A 23,811-nucleotide genomic window follows, 5' to 3' on the forward strand; every position below is an offset into this window, starting at 1 on the left:
CCATGATCAAGTGATCTTAGTTTGGAGAGTTGAGGAGAGGGAGGTTAGAGGAAGGCTGCTACATGGTTCTTCTGGCCCTGTATTGCTCAGGGTTTTCAAGAATAAATGGGGGTAGGTAGGAGGGCGATGGCCAGGTCTAAGCAGAGAGAAACAAATTGGGGGGGGCATTTCCATGTCCAAACACACACATGCGTGTCTGGTATCCGCCTAGCTGGCTGGCTGGCTGAGTCCATATGTGCCCATAGCTGGCTGGCTGGCTGAGTCCATATGTGCCCATAGCTAGCTGGCTGGCTGAGTCCATATGTGCCCATAGCTAGCTGGCTGGCTGAGTCCATATGTGCCCATAGCTAGCTGGCTGGCTGAGTCCATATGTGCCCATAGCTAGCTGGCTGGCTGAGTCCATATGTGCCCATAGCTAGCTGGCTGGCTGAGTCCATATGTGCCCATAGCTAGCTGGCTGGCTGAGTCCATATGTGCCCATAGCTAGCTGGCTGGCTGAGTCCATATGTGCCCATAGCTAGCTGGCTGGCTGAGTCCATATGTGCCCATAGCTAGCTGGCTGGCTGAGTCCATATGTGCCCATAGCTAGCTGGCTGGCTGAGTCCATATGTGCCCATAGCTAGCTGGCTGGCTGAGTCCATATGTGCCCATAGCTAGCTGGCTGGCTGAGCCCATATGTGCCCATAGCTAGCTGGCTGGCTGAGTCCATATGTGCCCATAGCTGGCTGGCTGGCTGAGTCCATATGTGCCCATAGCTGGCTGGCTGAGGGGTGGGTTCAGTGGGAGCCTTTGGTTGAGATCTTCAGATTCTCCAGCCATGTCATTCCTGTGCACATCACCAACACCCAGACTTGAAGTGTGAAAACTATGAGGTTGTCAGGTGAGTGATCAGTTCTGCCCCCCCCCCCCCCCTTCTGTTCCCACTCCACCTATCTAACTCTCCACAGCTAGGGATCCCTCTACACAAGGGAGGGTCGGGCTAAGCTCCCATAGGTACTAGTTTCAGGGTACCTTCCCAACCCAACCCTTCTCCCCCACCCCACAAGGTGATGGGTGAGGGGGCTACTTCCGGAGGAAGCGCTGGGCCAGTATGGCTGCGTCCAGAGGGCTGACGGGTGTGGCATCGTGGCCTAGGCGCCGCACGGGCGGGATGGCGCTGAACTGGCGCTTGGCGAGGAAACTGGCCTTGGCCTCGTGAATAGTGTTCTTCTCCTCGGCCAACAACAGCTGCTGGCGCATGTAGTTCTCAAACTCGTACTGTGACGACTCCTCCGTCATTTTCGCCTGGGATAGAGAGACAAATACTTATTAGTTAGTTACACACTGGGTCGTGTTCATCAGGGCAGTGGTTTTCAAAACTCTTTTCAGTGACCCACAGACATTTTACAATTTTGTTATTGATTAGTTTAAATCAGGTGTACTAGATCTGGTATAGCTAAAACACATGGAATGGATGGGTGTCCCTGAGGAGAGGTTTGAAAACCCCTGCATTAGAGGACATGGAAAATGTCTTAAGACATTTTCCAACAGGTTGGACCAGGTCTACCAAGTACAGGTAGTCCCTTCCCAGTTTGTTAGTTGTCTTCTGTTTGGTGCCCACTGAACACGACCCTGCTGTTACACAGAGATACTGTTACCCAATAAAAACAAGTTAGAGAGCCTGGTTAATGATCAAGAGATCAGCATCCTCAAAACAGAGCTGATTAACTTACGCCACCATTCTCATCGACGGGGCTGTAGTGGAGCAGGTAGAGAACTTCCAGTTCCTTGGTGTCCATGTCACCAACAAACTAACATGGCCCCAGCACACCAATACAGTCGTGAAGAGGGCACAACAAAACCTATGCCCCTTCGATTTGGCACGGTTCCTCAAATCCTCAAAAGGTTCTACAGCTGCACCATCGAGAGCATCCTGACTGGTTGTATCAGTGCCTGGCATGGCAAATCCTCGACCTCCGACCGCAAGGCACTACAGAGGGTTGTGCATACGGCCCAGTACGTCAATCTTCCTGCCATCCAGGACCTCTATACCAGGCGGTGTCAGAGGAAGGCCTTAAATTGTCAAAGACTCCAGCCACCCTAGTCATAGACTGTTCTCTCTGCTACCGCAAGGCAAGCAGTACCGGAGCACCAAGTCGAGGTCCAAGAGGCTTCTAAACATCATCTACCACCAAGCCATAAGACTTATTTATTAGAACATCTAATAAAATTGATACCTGGACTATTACACTTTTACACTGCTGCTACTCTTGTTATCTATGCATAGTCACTTTAACTCTACCTACATGTACATAGTACTTCAACTAACCGGTGTCCCCTCACATTGACTCTGCACCGGTGCCAACTGTATATAGCCTCGCTATTGTTATTTTACAACTGCCCTTTTAATTATTTGTTACTTTTATTTATTACTATTAAGAAAAGTCTGCATTGTTAATTAGGGCTTGTAAGCATTTCACTGTAAGGTCTACACCTGCTGTATTCGGCACATGTGACAAATACAATTTGATTGTGATTTGAAAATACAGCTTTATGACTGAGAATGTTTGTCAAGCCACACTTGTACACACTTTATTTCTTACAACACCTTTAGATTTAAAAAGACTGGATTCAAATGTAATGAAAGTGCTTGCCTCATGGTGGCACTGTGAGAACAAACACCAAGGCACCAGTCAGTAAGGGAGGAGCATTTGGCTCTGTTCCCCAGAAGGCTATGGATGAGCTGAAGTTCTGAGGATTAGCCATGCACTAATGATAAAGGCTGAAGGAGGGTCAGGGGGTTGTTGACCACAGGGATCTCACCTCCTGGAGATGCTCTGGGTGGCTGACCTGGTCATCGATGTCCGGTACAACCTGAAGAGGACCGGTCAAAGAGGATACCGACTGCCTACAAAGCACACACACAAAAAGACAGTTTATCGACACAGCAAGGGTTGACTGGTGATTCTATTGTGCAGCGTTTAAATTAACCTATTACGCTATGTTGCACCAAGTTAAACATCTTGATGTCATTATAGATGGTATTCTCACACCAGATGAGTATATTGTTAAGCACTTTTTCAACCACAAACCACTACTGGCAATATTTACAGTTCTCTCCCTGTCCACCAGGAGGGCGTGACTCACCATGAGGCAATAATGCCACTTAGAGACTCCAGGACCTCGGCAGCGGTCAGCCTCTGCTGGGGGTCCAGCACCAGCAGCTTCCGTATAAGACCCACAGTGTTCTCCGACACACGCCCGTCCCTGAGGGGAGAAAAAGGAAGAAAGAGAGAGGGAGAAAGGGGGAAGGGTTATATTTATGGCCTTCAGTACCAGAATGAGAAACTGTTGAATAATACATAGGAGGAACCAACAAAAGCATGGTCCTCTGTAGCTCAGTTGGTATAGCGTAGCATTTGCAACGCCAGGATAGTGGGTTCGATTTCCCAGGACCAACTGTACATAAAATGTCACTTTGGATAAAAGCATCTGCTAAATGGCATATATTACTATAAGTTCAGAACTTTTACGCAAGTCTTCCAAAGTCCTTGAGTAGACCAACTGTCATTAGCATCATTGTAGAGTCTTCCAATTCACACCAACGCAGTATAAAAAGGGCCTTGAGCAATGCCTGTGTGGCGCTGTATGGAATGGAAGGTGTCGTATGACATGTAGCACACAACACTGTATGGGGGTGCATGGAACAATAATGCTTGTGTGGTTTTGAATGGGATGTGGTATTTTATTGGTGGGCGGGGAGGGGTTGTATGTTGACCTACTCTGGGATGGAGTACTCTGCAGCCTTGATCTTGCGGAATAGCTCCTGAGGTATGCTGTCGTAGAAGGGGAACTGGCCGTAGAGCATGGTGAACAGCACCACTCCAAGGGCCCACATGTCACTGGGCTTTCCGTGATATGGCCGGCCTGCAAAGGAAGACGTTGGATTCATTTAAATTGTTTCACAAGCTCGGTCTCTTTTCAATTGGCGACAGCCTACATGAGATTACTGTTCTGAACAACAAAAATTGCGCAAGTTTTTATTTGTCAAACGGCAGCCAAGCATCGTCAATATTGATGCGAGAATAAGACCCTTGATATTTATTGGAAAGGAGCATCAAGCACATTATGCACTTTCACCATCCTGTGAAGTTAATAATTTATTTCATCTGTAGCCTAATAAACTGCATGCTTTTGCGTGCAGTCATTGTTGGAAGTCAGTGGGACCAAACAACGTCTTGGGACCAAGTTATCAATATGTTATTATATTAATGAGCATAAAAGCATTTCAAACAGCGTTTCACATAATTTTCCTGACAATTTTTTTTTTTTAAATTGTATTTTTTGTTTTGTCAACAATTGGAAAGTTTACCGTTTCCATCAGGCCTGTTGTCAGACACAAAGTGTCAAATGTTCTCACATAAAAAGTTTGGATGGAAACCTGGTAAATGTTTGACGTTTTGCAACTGAGAAAATGACGCTTCCTTAAAAACATGTTTTGCATATAGGCTTACATATGATGTAACAGTAGGGTGCATGTACATACATGTACATACATGCACCAGTACAATCACACTCAAATCTTAATTCAACCACAAACATGGTTTGTTGTTACTCCTCAACCCACTGTCCTCCTCTAAAACCATACGTAATACCCAAAATATCTCACGAATGATTAACCAATGGAACACAAACCGAAGACAATGTGACTACCACTCTAACTGCAGGTCTAGGCTTATCTTTCCAAAATTCCCAACCACATCTGGCAAAACCGTACCGCCATTATGCTTAAACCTATGAAACAGTAAAAGCATGATGAGTCAGAAGCCAGTGATGGTAAGGGAGGAGCAATGAGCATGGTGCTCTGCTTTAAGAGCAGAGGCAAGTGTTGTTATAAAGAAGAGGCGGCAGTTGCTTCCCTCCCTCCGCTCATGGGGCAATAAAGGTAATGCAGTTGACACACACAGGGGGGAGGGCTTTGGAGTAGTTTCCCCTCTCGGTGAGTCATCAGTGTGACTCACTAGAGGTCAGTTTCATTGTTCTGTTTTGAACTTGTCAATGTTCCGCTCATATATGCCTAGGTTGTGTGTTTTAATGGAGAGGGGAAGCAAACACCAGACAAATCTGCTCTTTTCACACATTTCCCGCCAATTGTGTCTAGACCGAAGGGCTGAGAATAACTTTTCAAATGGTTAGAACCCCAGTGTATGCATGACGTTCCTGCACAAACTACCGAGTGATGGAATATTGTGTGCCGTCTCTGCAGCAAGCGATTAAACTAACAGCAAAACACAGTAACATGTTTGCAATAAAACCAAACAAATCAACAACACATACCATAATAAATGGCTTATCACGAGAGAAGATCATGCAACAGATGATCAAGTCAATAAATGAAAAAAAAAAAGAGCCTTGAGATACTTTTAGCCACTGTCAGCCTGCACTAAATGTTCCAAATTTGCAAAATAGGCGGCGTTGCCTAATAACCGGAAAAACCAACAGTGGACTGCCAAACATTACGCAAGCCTCCTGACTGACTCGCAGATTCCCAGCTCGACCCAGATTAAACTAGACTGACCCTTATTTTCAACAGAACAGTAAAATAAATAACAGGAGTTTATCAGTCAAACCACATTACAAAAATAACATGTGAATTACACTTGGAAATCAATAGGCCTACATGATTTGCATCCTCTTGTTACATAAAGTAAGCATGGAGATATGGAAGTTTCAATTGAACTGTTGCGATTGTGTTTGGCATCAGTCAGTAGCATTCGTGACAGACTTATAGAGGACTTCCTTCTCCTTTCCCCTTCACATGCCATCTGTGTGTGTGTGTGTGTGTGTGTGTGTGTGTGTGTGTGTGTGTGTGTGTGTGTGTGTGTGTGTGTGTGTGTGTGTGTGTGTGTCCTCTCACCACTCAGTACGTCAGGACTGATGTAGGCTGGACTTCCTCGCTGGTCCTTCAGCAGGTCGTCCTCACTCACCAGGTGCTTGCCCAGGCAGAAGTTGGTGACGGTAATCCGATGAGTTCTAGGGTACAGACACACCAACACACACAGCAGGGTCATATTCAGTAAATGAATGAAACTGAGCGAAAGACCAAAATGCCGCACAGTATGCCCTAATGCAGGTATTTCCAAACAGGTGTACAAGTACCCGCAATGCCGTCAAGAGCACGCCAAATAAAAATGTGATTCACATTTTATATTTTGGTATAAACAAAAATAAAATTCTCTTCACATTTTCAAACAGTCCATTTAAACATTTAAACAGCCTGAGTAGCCTCTTTTCACTGTCCAAAATAAAACCATCTAGCGAAATAACAATGTCAAATACATGTAGCCTAGTCAAATAATTAACATCCAGTTCACATTAAACCGTCACTCTCTCGCGGGAATTCCACTAACAGTCCGTATGTAGTCAAACGTAGCTGCTGTTCATTCCATTTGCACGAAAATTTATAAAATGGTAAAAAAAATATATATATATAAAAAAGATTTAAGACCCGCGTCCATAGACACGTACCACCAGCTCTAATTGTAGTACTGCTACTACAAGCAGTATTACACCTATCGACGACAAGTGGTTCTGCTTCCATGAGCACATCCAATGCTAGTATCAGTAATTCTAAATTTGTTGTTAGCCCAGCTGGCATGGACACCAACAGTTGCCCATCTGATGTAGCCGAGCTGCATCAATTCCTCTACCGAACAGACAGGGATGTTGGACCATTAGAGGCACAAATATGATGAGAACTACATTGATTTGGGGTTCACTTATATTGGGAGTAGTGCCCTTCCTCAGCCACAGTGTGACTGTACAGTATACGCAGAAGTACTCTCAAACACAAAACATTCACTCGTGCGCAGACATTTAGAAACATAACCATTTGAAAAATAAGCCCTGGGAGTTTGGATTGGATTCTCAGCCCTCACTACCATGGAAACTAAATACAGGCACAGACTGTGGAAAATTATTTAAGACAGACTCTCTCCAAAAACCCAATATTGCAGTTATGTGCATCCTTTCAAGCACACCCTTCTCATTAACCTGTGGCGAGTCATTCACAATTTGATGAACAAATAAGGTTTTATATGCAAGATGGCTAAATAAAAAGCAAAATGATATTATTATTTGTGCCCTGGTCCTATAAAGATCTGTGTCACTTCCCACGAGCCGGGTTGTGACAAAAACTCACTCATTATGTTAAATAAATGTATTGTATAGTGTGTGTGTGGCCGGCGTACAATGACAGCAAAAAACAACATTTGAGAGTGCGTTGACCCTGGTGCTAGAGGGTGTACGCAGCTGGAGGTTGAATGTTTGAAGGGGTAGATGACTATAACAAGTTTGGGAACCACTGCCCTAATATGACCCAGGAAACTCCACGTCAGTTCAGTTCCTGATTGTTAAGGTTTGCCTCATCACACACAAAAAAAATAAGTGTTCGGTTGGCCTGGGAGACAAAGGGTGCTTCATGAAATAATTAAACAGATGCTGGCTGACGTGGGAGGCATAGTTCACTCACTGCTTAATTTGACCATCACAGTTATCTGACCATAGCATTATGGACTCTGTTGCATCATCTTAAAAGAAACCTAAGGAAGTTTAAAAGAAACAAGACAATACGATCACCACCACCAGTTGAAGGGACAACTCCAAACCAGGAGGACAGTGATAACTCCAGACAGTCTGACGCTCAAGCACCGTTGCTAGGGTAAACTCCAGACAGTCTGGCGCTCAAGCACTGTTGCTAGGGACATCATATTGGTTTCTGTGGAAACATCATAGGCCTATCAGATGTTTGCATGAGTCATCGTAGATAAACTGTTTGTGTGTGTGTGTGTGTGTGTGGGGGGGGGGGGCATGCAGGGTTTAATGGTAGGCCTTCATACAGTATCTCTGTCCTTACCAGAACATGGAGAGAAAGAGGAAATTTAAAAAAGGCTACACTGACAAACATGTGAGTCAACCTGTGGTTTGGGATAATTATCTCGATGACTAATCCTGCATGCCATTGGGTTGACGAATGTGTATGCAAAGCACATAAGGAAAAGTGCACACACAGGGTTAAGTCCACCCACACACGCAAGCATGCACAGGCTACACAATCACAACTGCAATTTAGCACCATGGTCTACTCAAGATCAGTCTCACCCACATCCCCTTTCTCCAAGGACCGAGGTCAATGCAGCTTCCCCTATTCTCTCTCACTTGCACACTGTATGCAGTTCACATTCTACTCACACAGACAGAAGGCCACATTTGGGCTAAGGTTAATTGCGGTGAAGAAAATGCCACATTGTAAAAAAAAATTTGAAGAGGAAACCTGTCTACAGTCTACCATCTGAGGCTGTTCAAAATGATTTGTGAAAATGAGCCGTCTATAATGAATTCACAATGACAGCAGGTGACGCTTGAAGGGCTCTCGATAAAAAGCTACTTTATGAAGGGGGCCTTTCTTTGCCTGCATGCATCACACAACTGCGGTTGCTATTTTACTCTGTATCCTCTCCATGAATGAGATAGCGTGTTTGCCTCGTGAGAGGGACCCTTAGGACTGGAGGGACCAAAAGAACCACACCGTCTCCACTTTCTGGTCATGTGATCCCAGGAGACAGGAAACCAGAAACCTCCACATCCCCAGTGACTCCCCCCATCCTGCCCAAAATAACTTGACTGATGGGAAAGGGGTTGAATATGGCATCCACTGGCTCCACATGAAGCTCAGCAGCAGTGTCCCTCAATTGAAGCCATATTTCAGATTTAATTTTCAGAAAAACAGAACATTTTGGTGAGGTCAAGGACTTCTGGCAAACATTTTGGCGATTTACCTGTGCATGACTTTTGTCCCATCAAACACAATTTACATGATAAAAGAGTCAACTTCGCTTTCCAGTTTTAAACACAGATAGACTTCGAAAATCTACTAAAAGATGTTCCTATTTTTGTATTGTTGCTTTTTTACTTATTTGTGAACCCGGCACCATCAACCAAACCCTTTTAAAAACCCTTTTTTACCAAACCCTTTTGCGAAGTTTATTTCCAGCATAAGCAAACTCCTGACAATGATACAGCACACTGAGCTTTGCAGGACGGGGAGAAGTTGGTGGAGGGAAGAAGATTGTACAGGTGTAAACTGATCTTCAGCACAGTGGGAATATATACAGAGATGTCGATGTCACTGTCAAGTGTCAGCTGACTGAATGCATGCTGACAAACAAACATTATTCGCAACTCAGTCTAAAGACTGTGCAGAGACGGGCGAGAGAGAGAGGGATGACCTGACAAGTGCAGCCTCTAAATTCTAGTTTGCAATCAAACAAACATCTTACAAGCCTAAAGTACACCCGCAATGTAACAGTTAATTTAAAAATTACTAGCCCACAAAACACCAGCTATTTAAAACAACTTGCTGGCAAGATGCAATAACAGCCTCATTCCATCCATTTCAAGCAGATAAATGACCTGAATTGCATTTCCTGATGGAAACAGGAAATGCAGGTACATTAAATGTTGGCATGCAATTTGTTTGTTCGACAAGGTTGGTTCTTTTTTGTGTCTAAAATTAATTATGCGAGAAATGGCAGCTTTTACACACAAATATTTATATGATAGCAATCATATCGATGTAAACTTGGATTCACACGATGATAGGCTATGTTGTGTCGTCCTACCACTAGGACTGGGGAAAGCATGGAGTTTATTAGGCAAAAGCTGAAATAAGTTGTGAACTTCACAGGGTGGTAAAAGTGCACAGTGATCCAAGATCAAATAGGGGGTGCTTACATTTGTCCTGTTTCACACATGTACAAGTGTCTGGTGTAAAATGGTTTGTTGTACATCCCAAATCTGGGTGAGGCCTTCCTCCATACATCTCTATCCATCCAGCCCCCATACTGTAAGCATGCACACTCAGCGAGGACATGTGAAACACGTAGAGCAAAGGCGAAAGACAAAAAAGGAAAACAATGACAAGGAATGGAAGAAAGGAATCATGAAAAACAGAGAAAGGAGTAACGAGCAGTGTGTGAGAAAAAAAAAAGACTTCTGACAGACAGGAGGGAAAGTAAATAGAGGGCTGGGTGTGTGTGTGTGTGAGTGAAAGACGTGTGTGTCCATGGTGAGTCAGCCCTGAGCTATGGAGGGCCTTTGGCAGGCCTCTCCTTTTGTCTCCAGCTGGGACAGTGTTCCACTCGTCTGCTACGTTCAGCAGCCCCACCAGCCAGAACAAAACACTTTGTTTCATCACCACTACGGCTGCCGAATGGTGCTCACTAGGGATGCACGATTAATATAAAATTGCGATATTTAACATCCACGTCACAAGAAGCTGCGATATATCGTTCTAGAGTCACTATAGATGGGTTAGCTGACAATGTCACGAAAATTATGTGCACGCCTCCAGAGTGCAGAAGTCAGCGTGTTGTTGAAATTCTGGATGGCCAGATTGCTAGAAAGAATAAGAAACGGTCATGTGGGGAATCGTAAGTGGCTTGTTTCATCTTATTGATACAATGTCTTGTTTTGGAGGTGTTGACGGATTTCATGTTAATGCTAATATGGTAAAAATAATCACTAGCTAGCTAACCAATAACTAACAATGTATTTGAGAGACAATTGCTCATGGTGCAAATGTTAATAAACAGATTAAATATAGCTTACATGTTGTTTTTCCTAAGCCAACCTCTTCTATTCCCCCCTCCATAGTTGCGCACGCCTTTATTTTGTTGCTAAACAACCAACCAATCTATGCATGCATTGACTGAACAGAAAGCTCTCAACAGATTTGTGCAAACATGAACGATGTAGCTATTCACTTATATAAAAATCCACATTTTCTATTAATCATTTGTGTAACTTGCTCTCTGCAAAACACTAGTTTGTTGGTCTTACCAAGCTGCTGAATTTAGCTAACTCCAAATCTTGCTAGCAAACTTTTGCTCTAATACATCTTGGTACCAGTGGGAGTAGATCAGCATTGGTTGTACAACAGCTTGTTCTTAAAATCAGAGAGGAAAAGATGTAATATTCTATGTGAATGTACCTATTGAAATCTTAATTAGGGTCCCAAACGAAAAACCCTGAACAACACTCTGGTTCCTACTGTCATACCAACTCCTCCCCTTTTCCCATTAGTTGTCATACCAAACAAAACTGCATTCCAAGTGCCCACTGTATTCCAACCACATAAATAGAATGGTCATTCTAAATTGTGTGATGCCAACAGCAGAACCAAGTGTTTTGATCTATACAGCTCAAATAAAATAGCAATATATGGTACAAAAATTGCACTTTGATTTTTTTGCAGCGCCCACCATTACGGGCACAGGCTGGCTCAGTTCCCAGTGTTGTACAGCAGTGTTTCCCAGTCCTGGTCCTGAGGATCCAAAGGGTTGACCACTTTTGTTTTGGCTTAATTCAACGAATCATCAAGCCTTAAATTGACCCGGATTGGGATGCACTGCTGCACAGTATGTTCGTGTGTAATGGGGGGAGAGAGAAAGAGAAGGAATTGAGGTAGTAAACACTTCCTAGCAGTGGCTAATATGATTTTAGGTGATGTATGGGCACTAGTATTTAGATATGAATGTATATGCATGAATGAAACCCATTCAGACCCATGAATATGCCACATTCTCAATTGTTTAATAGTCTACACATAGACATACTATGAGCACATGGAGCCAAGAGGAGGTATTGAAAAAGCCTGCACTCTGTTGATCAGTTACAAAACAGTCACTAGCATACTCCTACATTTCATGGGCTCAAGGTAACAGCTAAAAACACATTCACTGTAAAAAGAAAAAAGAAACCCGTGTCTTTAAAAACATACAACAACAAAAATAAAGAATTCCAGCAGGGTTTTGAGAGGCTCTGGGTGCACAATAAGGCTGGGATTTGACAGGGACCTCACAATACGATATTTAGGTGCCGATACGATATGTATTGCGATTCAATACTGCGATTTTATTGTGATTCAATGCTCCAAACATATCTGCTACAGAGGGACAAGCGAGAGGATGAGTAAACAAGTTCTGATCAGCCATGGAAATAAGTGCTGAAAACAAATAGTCTCCCTATTCACAAAAAGGAGAACAAGCTATGAAGGAAAAATGCTTCCGTTTGGTGCAGATACAGCAAACTAGCAAGAAAACAATATTGCGAAAGTCAAAATGATACAATACCGTCAAAAATAATATTTTGATATGGAAAGGGGGTTCAACTGAAATGTGTCTTCGATATGCAACTATTGATTTGTTCCCAGATCACTAGTGCACAATTCTCTTCTACATGCATTTTTGTTGTTGCAGAAATGCCTTTTTGAAAATGTGAACTTTCTTAATAAGAAACTTGTACGTAACCTATAAATATATATAAAATGTGAAATCACGAAGCGGTTTCGCCCTGGAGAAAATACAGAATATTGCCTAGCCATGATTGGTTGAGATAAAGGGTGTGGGTCATTCCCAAGAAAGAGCAATTCTGTCACTGGAGGCTTCCCTGTCACGTCCTCTCTGCTACCGCAGATATTTCTAAACTCCTTTGGATTAACTCATTTTCATCAATGATATGCAAAGTGTAGCTACAGCTTTAAATAACAGAGTGGTTCTGAATACAGCTGCTGGTCTCGACACAGCTCTTTCTTCTGTGGCAAAAGCAGTCTGCTTTAAAACAGTGGGAAGGATATTTTTTTTGTGTCTGTCATTAATCATATTCTAACAGTTAAGAGCTTACAGTTAAAACCAAGAGTTATTGTCTCAACTGTATAAAAAAAAGTAATTTACATTGTTAGCTAGCTAGACAGTTGCATACAGGTAACGTAATAGGCGGCTCGCTAGCTGAGATGGCCAGTTGCATCCTGCAGTTAGTCGATTGCTGATGTGCAAAGCCATGACGATAATATGCGTGTCAGTTTATTATGTTTAACTAGCTAGCTACCGAAAATAGCTACTGTGGTGCGAATGCTAATCGACTAGCAAGCTAATCAAACCCAAGTTAAGTGACAGGGACACATTAAATGGCTAAATAACTAGCTATCTACACATGTTCAACTAGCTTAATACTAGCCTTGTTTAGAATTTGAGAGTGAAATAGTTACTCGTCTCTAACATGTAGGCTCAGCATTCCCAAACAGTCACATTAAAAAGTTAGAATGATGAACAAACTTTATTTCAACTTACTTTACCGGTTGTCCACCGATGTTGTCCCTATGGCAGAGGTAATTGGATGCAAAATATCCACAGGGAAGTGTTATAAACCCAACATTTAGTACGCTGTCTGTATTTCCAGTTGTTATTTTCAAAACTGATGCAATTCGCACATGAAACAAACCCCAAACACATCTAGCTGATTGTGAGGGAACATGTCAGAGGACAACATTCCGGTTACATTTGGTTATTGTTTACATAGTGTATCGCGTCAAGAGATTGAAAATGCAAGTGACAGAAACTGCAGGCACAGCAAAAAGTCAGGTAAACGTCACTATCCTGTGGATACACCATCTCCACCTATCAACAGCATATTCAACCGGTAAAAGTGTAAATATAATTTCATTCAACATTCTGGCTTGTAGAGAATATTGCATTGTTTTTTAGGGCGACTTCAGTCAGACAAAAAAAAAATCCATGGAGTAACCATGGTAAGTCTGTTTAAGCAAGAGGAATACCATATACATCTAGCCTACTGCTAATTGTCTTGCAATGTCATTGTTTGGCTGGAAGCCGGTTGTGTGTGTACAGGGCATTTTAGTAACAGGCAATAACAAGCTATAGGAGGTGAATTAATTCGTTTTTTTTACCTATTGTTCTGGAATTTGTCTTTCAGCGGTGTAAGGAGACGAACAAGCAGCACTTCAGGTATTTTTTCTTTGTACTTATTGCTTGTGGTTCAAAGAATGTTATTGCTGGTATGAAAGGTTTTAATGCCTCATCTATTTGTGTCTGCCTTTCTCCTTTACAGTTTAAAATTGTCTGGAGCCTGGTGTTGTGGCCACGGAGCTTTCACTCTGATGGAACTAGGTTTCCGCTGCTGTGTAACAATGATGTCCTTCCTCCCAGAGATGAGCAAGCATCCTCTGGACTGGACACAACCAGGCAAAACAAACTGAGAAGATAAGGACTTTTGCAAGGAAAAGGCCATAGACAATTACATGTCCTGCTCCAAAGAGCAAGAGAGAAATATGTTCAGTTTGTTCATAACATAACTTGGAAAAAAAGTCACTCAAACGATCTCATAAAAGCCTGGATACTGTTTTACCTAAGCCCTTGTGTTAAGTTCTCTAATTTTAGGCTACTACCTTTAGCACTTGGAAGTTAATAAAATATTTTAATCTTGAAATATTTTCAGTCACGTGTTGACGTGGATTCTTGGTTGGGTCTTAAGGCTTAACGGGTGTAAAACAAAGCAGCACTGTAGTTCAATGTAAAAGTTTTTTTTAATTACAACAATAGGCAATTTAATACTGTTAATGTTTGCCTAATCAGGAAACTTGGTGAGATAATGTACAGAGAATTCATTTGGCAATTCGGTGAAAGTATTCCTTTTCTACATATACGTTTTCCAAGGATTAATGGGGTGTACGTGAAAAATCGCAGCAAAATGTTTGAATGCCCTTCTCCTAAAAAGGATACGTTTATTTCTCCAATTACAGTGTATGATGTACCATTTTGAATCCCAGAGTCTGTAGTTTTATTCCATGTAAAACATTGGGGGGTGTTTGGTAAGGGGGCTTTATGGATAAGGAGCTGGCTGCATTCTGCAGGGCCTATCAGATCCCGGCAGCACAACACTGACCTGATGTGCACTCAAGCCAGAGTTCCAACCATGTGCGGTTCCACCCCAATCTCTCTTCCAGAGAGAACAAAGTAAGAGGGCACGTTCTTCGCACCCTCTTTTTCCTCGCTAGGTTCCCATCACTGCCTTCCAAAACCCGACCACAGGGAATGAGTCACTGACTCATGCGTGAGAGGGGGGGGAATGCAGAGAGCAAGAGAAAGAAAGAGGGGTGAAGGGGGGCTGGGATATCTCGCTCTTATTGAAGCTGCGAGGACTTGACCCTGCTCGGGTTGAAGGCCAGTTGCACACTGGATACACACTGGATGGGGCATCTCGCAAGGCTGAACCAAATATGAAAGTGTGACTGAGTCCTTACCGTTTGTTCAGCACCATGTTTCCAAGCTTCAGGTCTCGGTGCACAATGTTTTTCTGCAGGGTGAAAGAGGTAGAGATGGATCAGATATGTCACTATCAGACTGCTGTTGAATGAAGCACTGGTACAAAAGCAACTCAAGTCACTGCTATTACTGCTCTATAGGAGCGGTTTAGCTTGGATGATGACTCAGAGGGGCTACATAACAAAAATGTAACAACATTTTGACTTGTCTGAACATGCCCAAAACTTAAGTTGGAGACCGTAAAGAAAACACTTACATAATACATCTTTCAAAAACAAATTGTCAAAGCTATGCGTCATCTTGGCTCTCGATGACTATACAGTCAAGTCGGTGACCAATTACTTGATCATGAAGGTCAGCCTGTGAAGGCAATAGGCATTGACCAGATAATCTGATCTACAAATCATTAAACTTCCAAAACAACTGGCCATCAGATAATGAAAAGTCTGGGAAATCTGCAAAGTACATAGCAGACTGAAACCTAGTCAAGAAGCAGATGGAAAGTTCAAAACAGCTACATTGTAGTCGGACTGAGTTGAATCACTGATCTACAAATCCCCTCACATTCCAAATAATCAGGCATACGCATTGTGATCATGATTTGCGATTCTGCTTCTCATCTTCCTCAAACTGATCCCCTCAAATGTGCTGTACGTGTTTTGTTGGTCGGTCTCACCTTGTGCAGGGCCTCCACCACGCGCACCACATCGTAGAAGATGACGATGGCCTCGCGCTCGCTCAGCCGCTTCTCCTTGATGACGTAGTGCTGCAGGTTGATGAGGTCCGCAGTCTTGTCGCTGAAGTCATGAGCACAGAGGCAGTCCAGCACCAGGCAGATCCGCTTCTTCAGTCGGCGCACCTTGCCATTGTTGGCCTCCGGGTCCTCCACAATCTCATACGCCCGGTCCTAAAGTGGACAGGGAAGAGAGCGGGTTGGTTAGGGTGATTAGAGAGGAGACTATCCTTTATCTGTACGTGTTAATCTGTTGATATGGGTAGTGTTCAGTAAGCACAAAACAAAAAGCCACGAAACAGAATAAAATGTTGTCCAATAAAACGTTGGTTTTCTATTGCAAAACATGTTGCTACGGTGTGCCATGAACAATACAACTCTGAGGCATCTCTTTAGAAGCATGTAAGAAATAATATGGATTCTGACAAAAGACAGACAATTGAACGGCATCCAAAGCGTATGTGTCATAAGCCATCACCTCTTCCATTGCCGAGTGAAATTCCACTCTGGCTTCAATCAACTATGAGAGAGAGAGAGAACAGTGGAGGAGATGACAGGGCTCAGTGATGTGTACAACCATCCCATCTCCAATGTGAATAGAACACAGTCTGGGGGGGGGGGGGGGTTTAGATGAAAAACAAAGGTCATTCTTCTCTATTCACCTCAGAGTGAACCACTGTCCCCGTCCCCAATGGTATTGGTTTGTCCAGATTTAGATGGCTGGGCCTCTAAAGGCTTTCTGAGACAAATCATTATTAACTGGTCCGCTTGGAGGCGGAACTATAATAAACCAATCAATACCGTTGTTGAAGCCTTGAATGAATCACGGCTCAATGTAGCTATTTTAGGAAGAGCGTGTCGAGGAGGAATAGTGTTGTGAAAGAGAGGTGACAGATGGAACAATAACAAAGTTATAAAGATATGGGAAGGGCGGGAGGGCTGAGTCACTGTGAGAGTGGATGGCTGGGAAAGTGAATGCTAGAAAAAAAAGGTGCTTCAATATCTCTACAGAAGTATCTCTAAGCTCCACTGGACTTGGATCGTGCAGTGCGGTTGGTAGGGAGGGGGTGTGAATAGAATGTTTTTCCCTGAAGGGGTGTCTTTTGGTCGTTGGTAGAAAACTATGCAAGTCTCTCATCAGAAAGAATAATGTACAATCACAGTAATTCAGTACAGGTCTGTGAAGTTCTCAACATTGAAAGACATTACAATTGGCTGCAGCGCCAAGCAATGTACCTGAAAGTTTGTGGTGCACCAAGTAAACCCTTGCTATTTACCTGGAACAGGCCATGGTGGTGCACCACTCCATCCTGGTTATGGAGCAGCGAGAGGAGGGAGTACTCGGTGTGCAGCAGCATCTTCCCCTGCCTCTCCTCCTGGGTCTCCCCGGTCGAGTCTCCCCGCTCCTCCAGAGTCAGGATCTACAACAGAAAGCAGCAGCAAGGTCGTGTTCATTAGGAACTAAAAGGAAGAAAACTGACAAACAGGGAAGGCCAACCTAGATTTGTCCAATAAGAAACACTTGGTTTTTGGTTTCCCATTGCAAAACATCTTACTACTGTGTCCCCTAATGAATTTGACCCCAAGGTCACGAGCACAGACGCTCTGGGACTGGGGAGAAATCCCTGAACAATGAACCACATGAAGTCGTCACCCCACAACAATGCCTAAAGATGCACCATAACAGCTGACCCCAGCAGCTGATCTAGAACTTGGGAAAGAACTTAGGAAGAGGGGGTTGAGAGCCAGAGGGGACAAAACAGGCCTGCATATTTGGCACAACAAATCTAATTTTATTTGTCACATGTGCCGAATAAAACAGCTGTTCCACCTTACAGTGAAACTCTTACTTACAAGCCCCTAAACAACAATGCAGTTAAGAAAATCATTATTTAATAAAAAAATAAAAAAGTATTTACTAAAATAAACAAATGTTTTTTCATGCTGGTTTCATTTTATCCAGCGCAAAAACACGTCCCTACATACTAGGGTCAACACACTCAGGAGGCAGGCCACTTTTTCACTCCTCCTCCTAAAACACCTTGTGTGTAAAACAGATTATTGGATTGCCCCAATAAACAAATTGCCTCTACAGTTTGTCTTCCGCCCAAGCACGAGCAGGCTGCTGCACTCAAATAGGGCCGTAAAGAAATAACTGAACACTAACAAAGATGTCTGTTTAGGAAGGTCAAAGTTTCAAAAGGCTATTGGGACACTGTAGCTAACTAGCTATTGTTTGAAGACACTAACTCATCTCCATCAAACAGTGAAAATAAATCATTCAAAAGAAACCGTCTGAGTGTGTCCACTCACCTTTAGCTGGTAGAAGTCATCCGTCCCATCCCTCCTGGCCAGACACTGCACTATGCTTGGCACGGGCGAGTTCCCCAAACGAGGCCCTGTAAGGAAGAAGTGGCAACAGCTGCATGACCAAAAGGCAAGGAGTGTGTGTGTCCTAATGCAAACCATTAGGAGGCATGCAAACTTCAACCCCCCCTAACATAACGTTATTTTACACGTCATCTAGCAGACAGCAGGAGAACCTATGCTAATGTTTAACAAAGTTAAGTTTACATTTTCTGAAAAGATTGAAGAAACAGCAACTTTGCTTAATAGATTCTGAGCCATCTATCCAATGTTAAAAATTCTTCACATTCTTGCCTCAAGCTAACTGAATCCCCCCCACCTCTTTCCTAGTTTCCTTGCGCACACAGTTGTAAGAGGCCAACCTTTCCCCTTTTCTGCCCCTGCAAAAACCCCATCTCTTACCCAGGACAAAGGGACCTGCCCTCTTGGCGTTGCTTCCAGCTATTCCAGGACAGAGGAGCTTGCTGGCCCTGCCCGAGGTCTCTCCGGCCCCCCTCTCCAATGAGCGCCGCTTAGACATGCTGGAGCTCTGCAGGAAGAACACAGAGACAAAAAGCTAATCAGATAACATCAGATCAGGGTAGGCACATTAATAAGTGGTGTTGGGACAGAAATGTAACCATAGGGAAGCAAAACACTCAAACTGATACGGTCTTGATGTTCTTCCAGGCTACTAGAAAAGAATACATCTTGAGTTGCATAATTCCAACACTAAGATTCTGACCAAAATTCTGTCAATGTGTCATACAGTAGAAAATACATTAGTTCTCAATCATCCCTGAAACTGCATGACTATACCTGGGTCTCTCCAGAAGTTCTCTATTGACTTGGCTAATGCAGCAGACGGTCTTGTGGTATGAGAGGGGAGGGTTTAATCCCGCTCAACCACGTTACAAAACCGCTCCCACAAGTTTACTAACACAGTGTGAATGGCTAGCCATTATAGGTTCATTCAGATGTCGTCTCTGGTGAGAGAGATGGCACCTCAGCTTTAAATCCTCACAATGTGACAAGCAAACAAAACATCCATGTACTGACATTGAATGACAAATGCCACGATGCAGAACGCAGTAGGATTTCTGCAACATCAAATCCTGCAAGGGTGGAGTTCTGGTGAAATGCTAAAGATGGCAAAACATGTAATAGGGCTAGGCTGAATGCTATTTTGCGCATACATGCTTTTTCATTTTATCCTTTGCAATTACTTTCTGAAAATCCTGCTGCAGCTCTTTCACACAGGCGGTGTGAAAGGAAGGCACGGAAAATTGTCAGACTCCAGCCACCCAAGCTATATATTGTTCTCTCTGCTTCCACACAGCAAGTGGTACCGGTGCATCAAGTCTGACACCAACAGGATCCTGAACAGCTTCTATACCCAAGCCATAAGACTGCTAAATAGTGAACAGAATGGCTACGAGGACTGACTAGGTTAACCCTTTTATTTATTTTCTATACACACACTCACAGGACTCTCCAACATACATATTTATACTGACGTCACACACATGCACTCAGCATTTATGCTGCTGCTACTCTGTTACTGATATATCCTGATTGGAACTGACTCTATATAGCTTCTCTCTATGACATTTTTAGTACTACATTGATAACTGCATTGTTGGTTTGGAGCTTGCAAGAAAGGCATTTCACTATACTAGTGCACGTGACATTAAAACTTGAAACTTAATCTGCACTGGTTTGCGGTTCTCTAAATCTGTGGCCTAGGCTATGTGGTGAGTTATAACCATTGACAGTAAAAGGATAAGACTTCCTCTCAGAAGACAGTTTCCCATAAAAGGTTGGGCTCATGGCTTTTTTCATGACAGAAAGTTAAATACCAACCCTACCATTTCCGATAAGGAACTGAAGGCACATGCCAGGGGAACCTGTGTGTGACACATCGTGACATCTATTTACAGTAACATACCTACCTCTATAGGACCTACGGTATTCTATCTTTGAGAGGTATTTGCTTTTTTGCTGCCTGTCTAAAATGAGTTCCTAAGTGATAAAACGCACTCTGGTTCCCATAACAGGAAAGTAATGCTCAGAACCAACTGGGGTGAATCACTCAGTTCAGTCACCCCAGGGTTATCATGGAGTAGGTTTTGTCAAAAATGCTAAAATGTCAGAGGAATGACACCAATAAGAGTGCAAACTGACATGTCCTAGAGGCATCGTTTCAGAGTGAAAACAATGTGCGACTTTCTGTAGTGAAACTGCAGCACAAGGGTGATAGGTCAATGTGTCTAAAGACAGGATTGTGGTGACAGTAGATCTTTAGTGGACACATGCCAGTACAAGTTCAACCCGACTACAGATGTTCCAGAGCGAGAAGATTCGGGCTGATAAAAGTGGGAGCATAGAGGGCAATAACAATTCAGTTGAATTACCTGCATGAGTAGACATTGGAAACTGACACACACCCAAAAAACTCAATGCATTACTGGCAACACTAGTCAAAATACTCACACATTAGCCAACACAGCGAAGCCACGGAAAACAAGATATCTTTCCATTTTGAAACTGTTCCACCATGGGCCACAGTTTGGCTCCAGTGAGGACAGGACAGTTTGCAGCAGTCAAAGTGGGCCTACACAAATTCTCACTTCTATGAGGATTTTTTCAGATACCAAAGAGCAGACTGTGTCGTAATCATGTCTTTCACCATCTCAACCAGTCATCAATCACCTAGGGAGACTTATGAACAGTGCTTTTCATGACTCCCAGTCACATGTGCAACTGTAGGAGAGCAGCATATTCTATCAATCAACATACCATTTATTTACACGAGTCGGCTAAACTAAATGTTAGCCATTGCAATTTGCAAAGATGGAATGGTACACAGGGTATGCTGCTAAAATGACTGTCCAACAAGAACTATTATTAACTGAATCAGAGCCGACAGGTTGTGATGTGCATTTCTACAAGAGCACTGTACTGCCCTAAAACCATTTGACAAAACAATTACCTTACTGTAACGCATGCACCTTAGGCTTGCCTGAAATGGGCAGCTCACAACATGACTTCAGATTAGTTTGGCATTTGATGAATGTAAGCCAACTACCAATAGTTCAAGAACCAAAAGGTCAAACCACCCGAGGAAAGCACAATGCATTGGCAAGAATTACTTCAGCGCAATGGCATGCTAAGATGCAGTTTTATCTGATGCTGACTGTACTGAGAGAGAGTAGGAACATAGCCTACCGAATCATATCAGACACAAGGCACCAGAGAGAATCTCCCACGCTGAACATGCGCTCTTTAAATAGCTAGAGAGAGCACACACGGCCACCATAGATGACTGGAGATCCACTCACGTCCTATTATAGCAGCATGAATCAAGCATTTCACACCGTGCTCTGTTGCAAAACAAAATAATTAGCTAAAGCACTAGCTAAAGGAGCTGTCTCTAAATAAATCTAATAGAACCAAATATCATTTTTACACGTTCATACCTGGAACCTAGGCTATATCCTGATAAATGATTGAAAAATAATAGTCCAAGCTATCACAATGTTGTCAGAGGAGATGATTCATACAAATCACGTGTGGTCGATGTTGAACAAAGGATTTCTTGTCTTGAGGTTGCACAAGTCAATCACCCTTTAACTATATTGGACATCATGATAAATATACCAAGCTGGCTCGTAATGGGCATGTTGATGTACCTGGATGAAACCGCAACTGCCTTCTGCGCTCTTATGGTTACCTACCATCTTGCAGCTGGCTGCCTATTGTTACATTTTGAATGCAATTGGCCATACAAGGTCACCAAAAAATAACCAGAGACATAGGAACGACAGGATGTTGCAAGGGGGTGTCAGTTGCAACATTGTATCAGGCGATCATTTGAAACGAATGAAAAGGAGCACGCATCGCAGGGATGTAATCCCCCAAGTGTAGTGTACACGACCCCCTTTTGACTCCTACAACGGACACGAGTGCCAACAATCACCATTTGCCCACAAGCCATTGAGTCATCCTGATCTTGTATCATGACATGAGTAAAATCTAACTAGGTACCATTTATAGTACCGACTGACCGACAACCTACGAGCGTTTACAAACGAGCCCCACGCCCGAACGCAATGTTGTAGCAAAATAAGTTCTCAAACGTATACAACTGAGTAAAACACAACGCATATACAGTGCATGGGAACAGTGGTTATGTTAATTACAAAATAATGTACGATACTCGGCGTCAGCGAAACTGTTAGGTAGCCTAACTAACGTTAGCTAAATCTGCTGAATTCCATTCGGCACGAGCAACCCAAAGCTAGCCTGAATTACAACAATGCACACCGTTCACACATCGGAACTACCCCAATGACAAATGTGCATGTATGCGTGTTAATTCATATTTTCGGTTTTCAATTTATCCATTGTCTGCTAAAAAAATACACATTGTGCAGAACGGGGAGTCCATTTAAACAAAGTACATGCTAGCTACTACTAACGTTACTACCGCTAGAGCAAGCTCGTTCGCCACCTCGCTCACTCAGGTCTTTTTTTCCTTTAACAACTTACCTCGAGCTGAAAACGCCGAGGAAAGTCTGCGTTGTAATGCTACAGCATGGACATTTCTTTAAAAGTATTTGTTCGGTGCATACGCAGTTTTTTGCCCCCAACCAAAGGAGACCGTATATGGAGGGTTGATATCCCGCAATGTTTGTTTTAGCCACTATTACCGAAGTGACCACTCGGGAAGAGCTTCCATTCGTCAGCTTTCTGATCGCATCTTTCCATAGCAGCGCCACCTGACAACGGAAATGACGCAAATTGCATGACTGGCAGACTTGCCCGGCCAATAAAAATAAAAACATAATTTGATTTAGTAGCGTTGTCTAGCAGATGCAGCTGATTGATTGAGCGTCTGATGAAATGTGTTTGATAATATTACTAGGAATGACCTGACGTTGAGCAGTGGTTCAGTGTTCAACTATGTGTCAAATTCGATATAGTTTCAAAATGCACACATTGTTTCACAACTTTGTTTTACACAAATGAAAAAGTAAATTGTGAGCTAGGAGGCAACTATTGTATCCATTCATAACTAATCAGTGGCAACAAAAAAGTCCAGCATTACACTCCATTCACATGCTGTGATATCTTGGTGCCTTAGTGAAATTCTAACCTTATATCCTTGATTGCTAACAATTCCTCCATTCATGAGAAAGGATCTAGCAAGGGAGAGGAATGTCCCTTGAGAATGGAATAGGCCACAATAACTGTATTACTCCTTTCATTATCCTCATCTCTACTCAGATGGCTAGCATGTTTTTGGTTAAACTCCCAAACATATCTACACCTTCATTGTGATCCATGCCTATCGTACGTATCGTACATATTGTTCGAGATAATTTGAGTATTACACAATTATACATACAGTACATGTATTTGATTGATTAGCAATCTTAGAAGCATAAATGATAGGTGTAGATCCACTCTGAAAAAAGAATAGTTCCATGTGTCTGAAATGTGCTCCCTTTCCTCCCTGACCTGTTATGCTAACATTTCCTTTGGCCCCAAAAAATGAATCCTTCTACAAGC

The 23,811-nt window shown here is 43.0% G+C and overlaps 1 protein-coding gene and 1 long non-coding RNA gene across 2 annotated transcripts; one reads left to right on the forward strand and one right to left on the reverse strand.

The window, feature by feature from the left end:
* Positions 1 to 214: 214 nt before the first annotated feature.
* LOC135522403 (serine/threonine-protein kinase 40-like) lies at positions 215 to 23,008 on the reverse strand. Its single transcript, XM_064948613.1, has 11 exons — positions 22,789 to 23,008; positions 18,661 to 18,787; positions 18,205 to 18,290; positions 17,169 to 17,312; positions 15,835 to 16,065; positions 15,137 to 15,189; positions 5,897 to 6,012; positions 3,762 to 3,906; positions 3,127 to 3,246; positions 2,803 to 2,887; positions 215 to 1,284 (listed from the first exon to the last, which is right to left on the reverse strand). Exons 2-11 carry the CDS (start codon positions 18,776 to 18,778, stop codon positions 1,063 to 1,065), a joined length of 1,320 nt encoding a protein of 439 aa, XP_064804685.1. The 5' UTR covers positions 18,779 to 18,787; positions 22,789 to 23,008; the 3' UTR covers positions 215 to 1,062.
* On the forward strand, positions 10,191 to 14,193 carry LOC135522404 (uncharacterized). Its single transcript, XR_010452680.1, has 3 exons — positions 10,191 to 10,469; positions 13,810 to 13,841; positions 13,945 to 14,193. It is a non-coding gene; the product is annotated as an uncharacterized LOC135522404 (long non-coding RNA).
* Positions 23,009 to 23,811: the final 803 nt, after the last annotated feature.

The sequence above is a fragment of the Oncorhynchus masou genome, chromosome 30 (genome assembly GCF_036934945.1).
Source record: "Oncorhynchus masou masou isolate Uvic2021 chromosome 30, UVic_Omas_1.1, whole genome shotgun sequence".
NCBI classification, from domain to species: domain Eukaryota; kingdom Metazoa; phylum Chordata; class Actinopteri; order Salmoniformes; family Salmonidae; genus Oncorhynchus; species Oncorhynchus masou.

Excerpts from the sequence above, each read along its gene's own strand:
- LOC135522403 (XM_064948613.1), bottom strand. The coding sequence starts at position 18,778 with ATGTCTAAGCGGCGCTCATTGGAGAGGGGGGCCGGAGAGACCTCGGGC. Across the intron at positions 16,066-17,168 it reads ACCACCATGGCCTGTTCCAG|GACCGGGCGTATGAGATTGT; the intron begins GTAAATAGCAAG and ends TGTCCACTTTAG. Across the intron at positions 2,888-3,126 it reads AGTGGCATTATTGCCTCATG|GCAGTCGGTATCCTCTTTGA; the intron begins GTGAGTCACGCC and ends TGTGCTTTGTAG.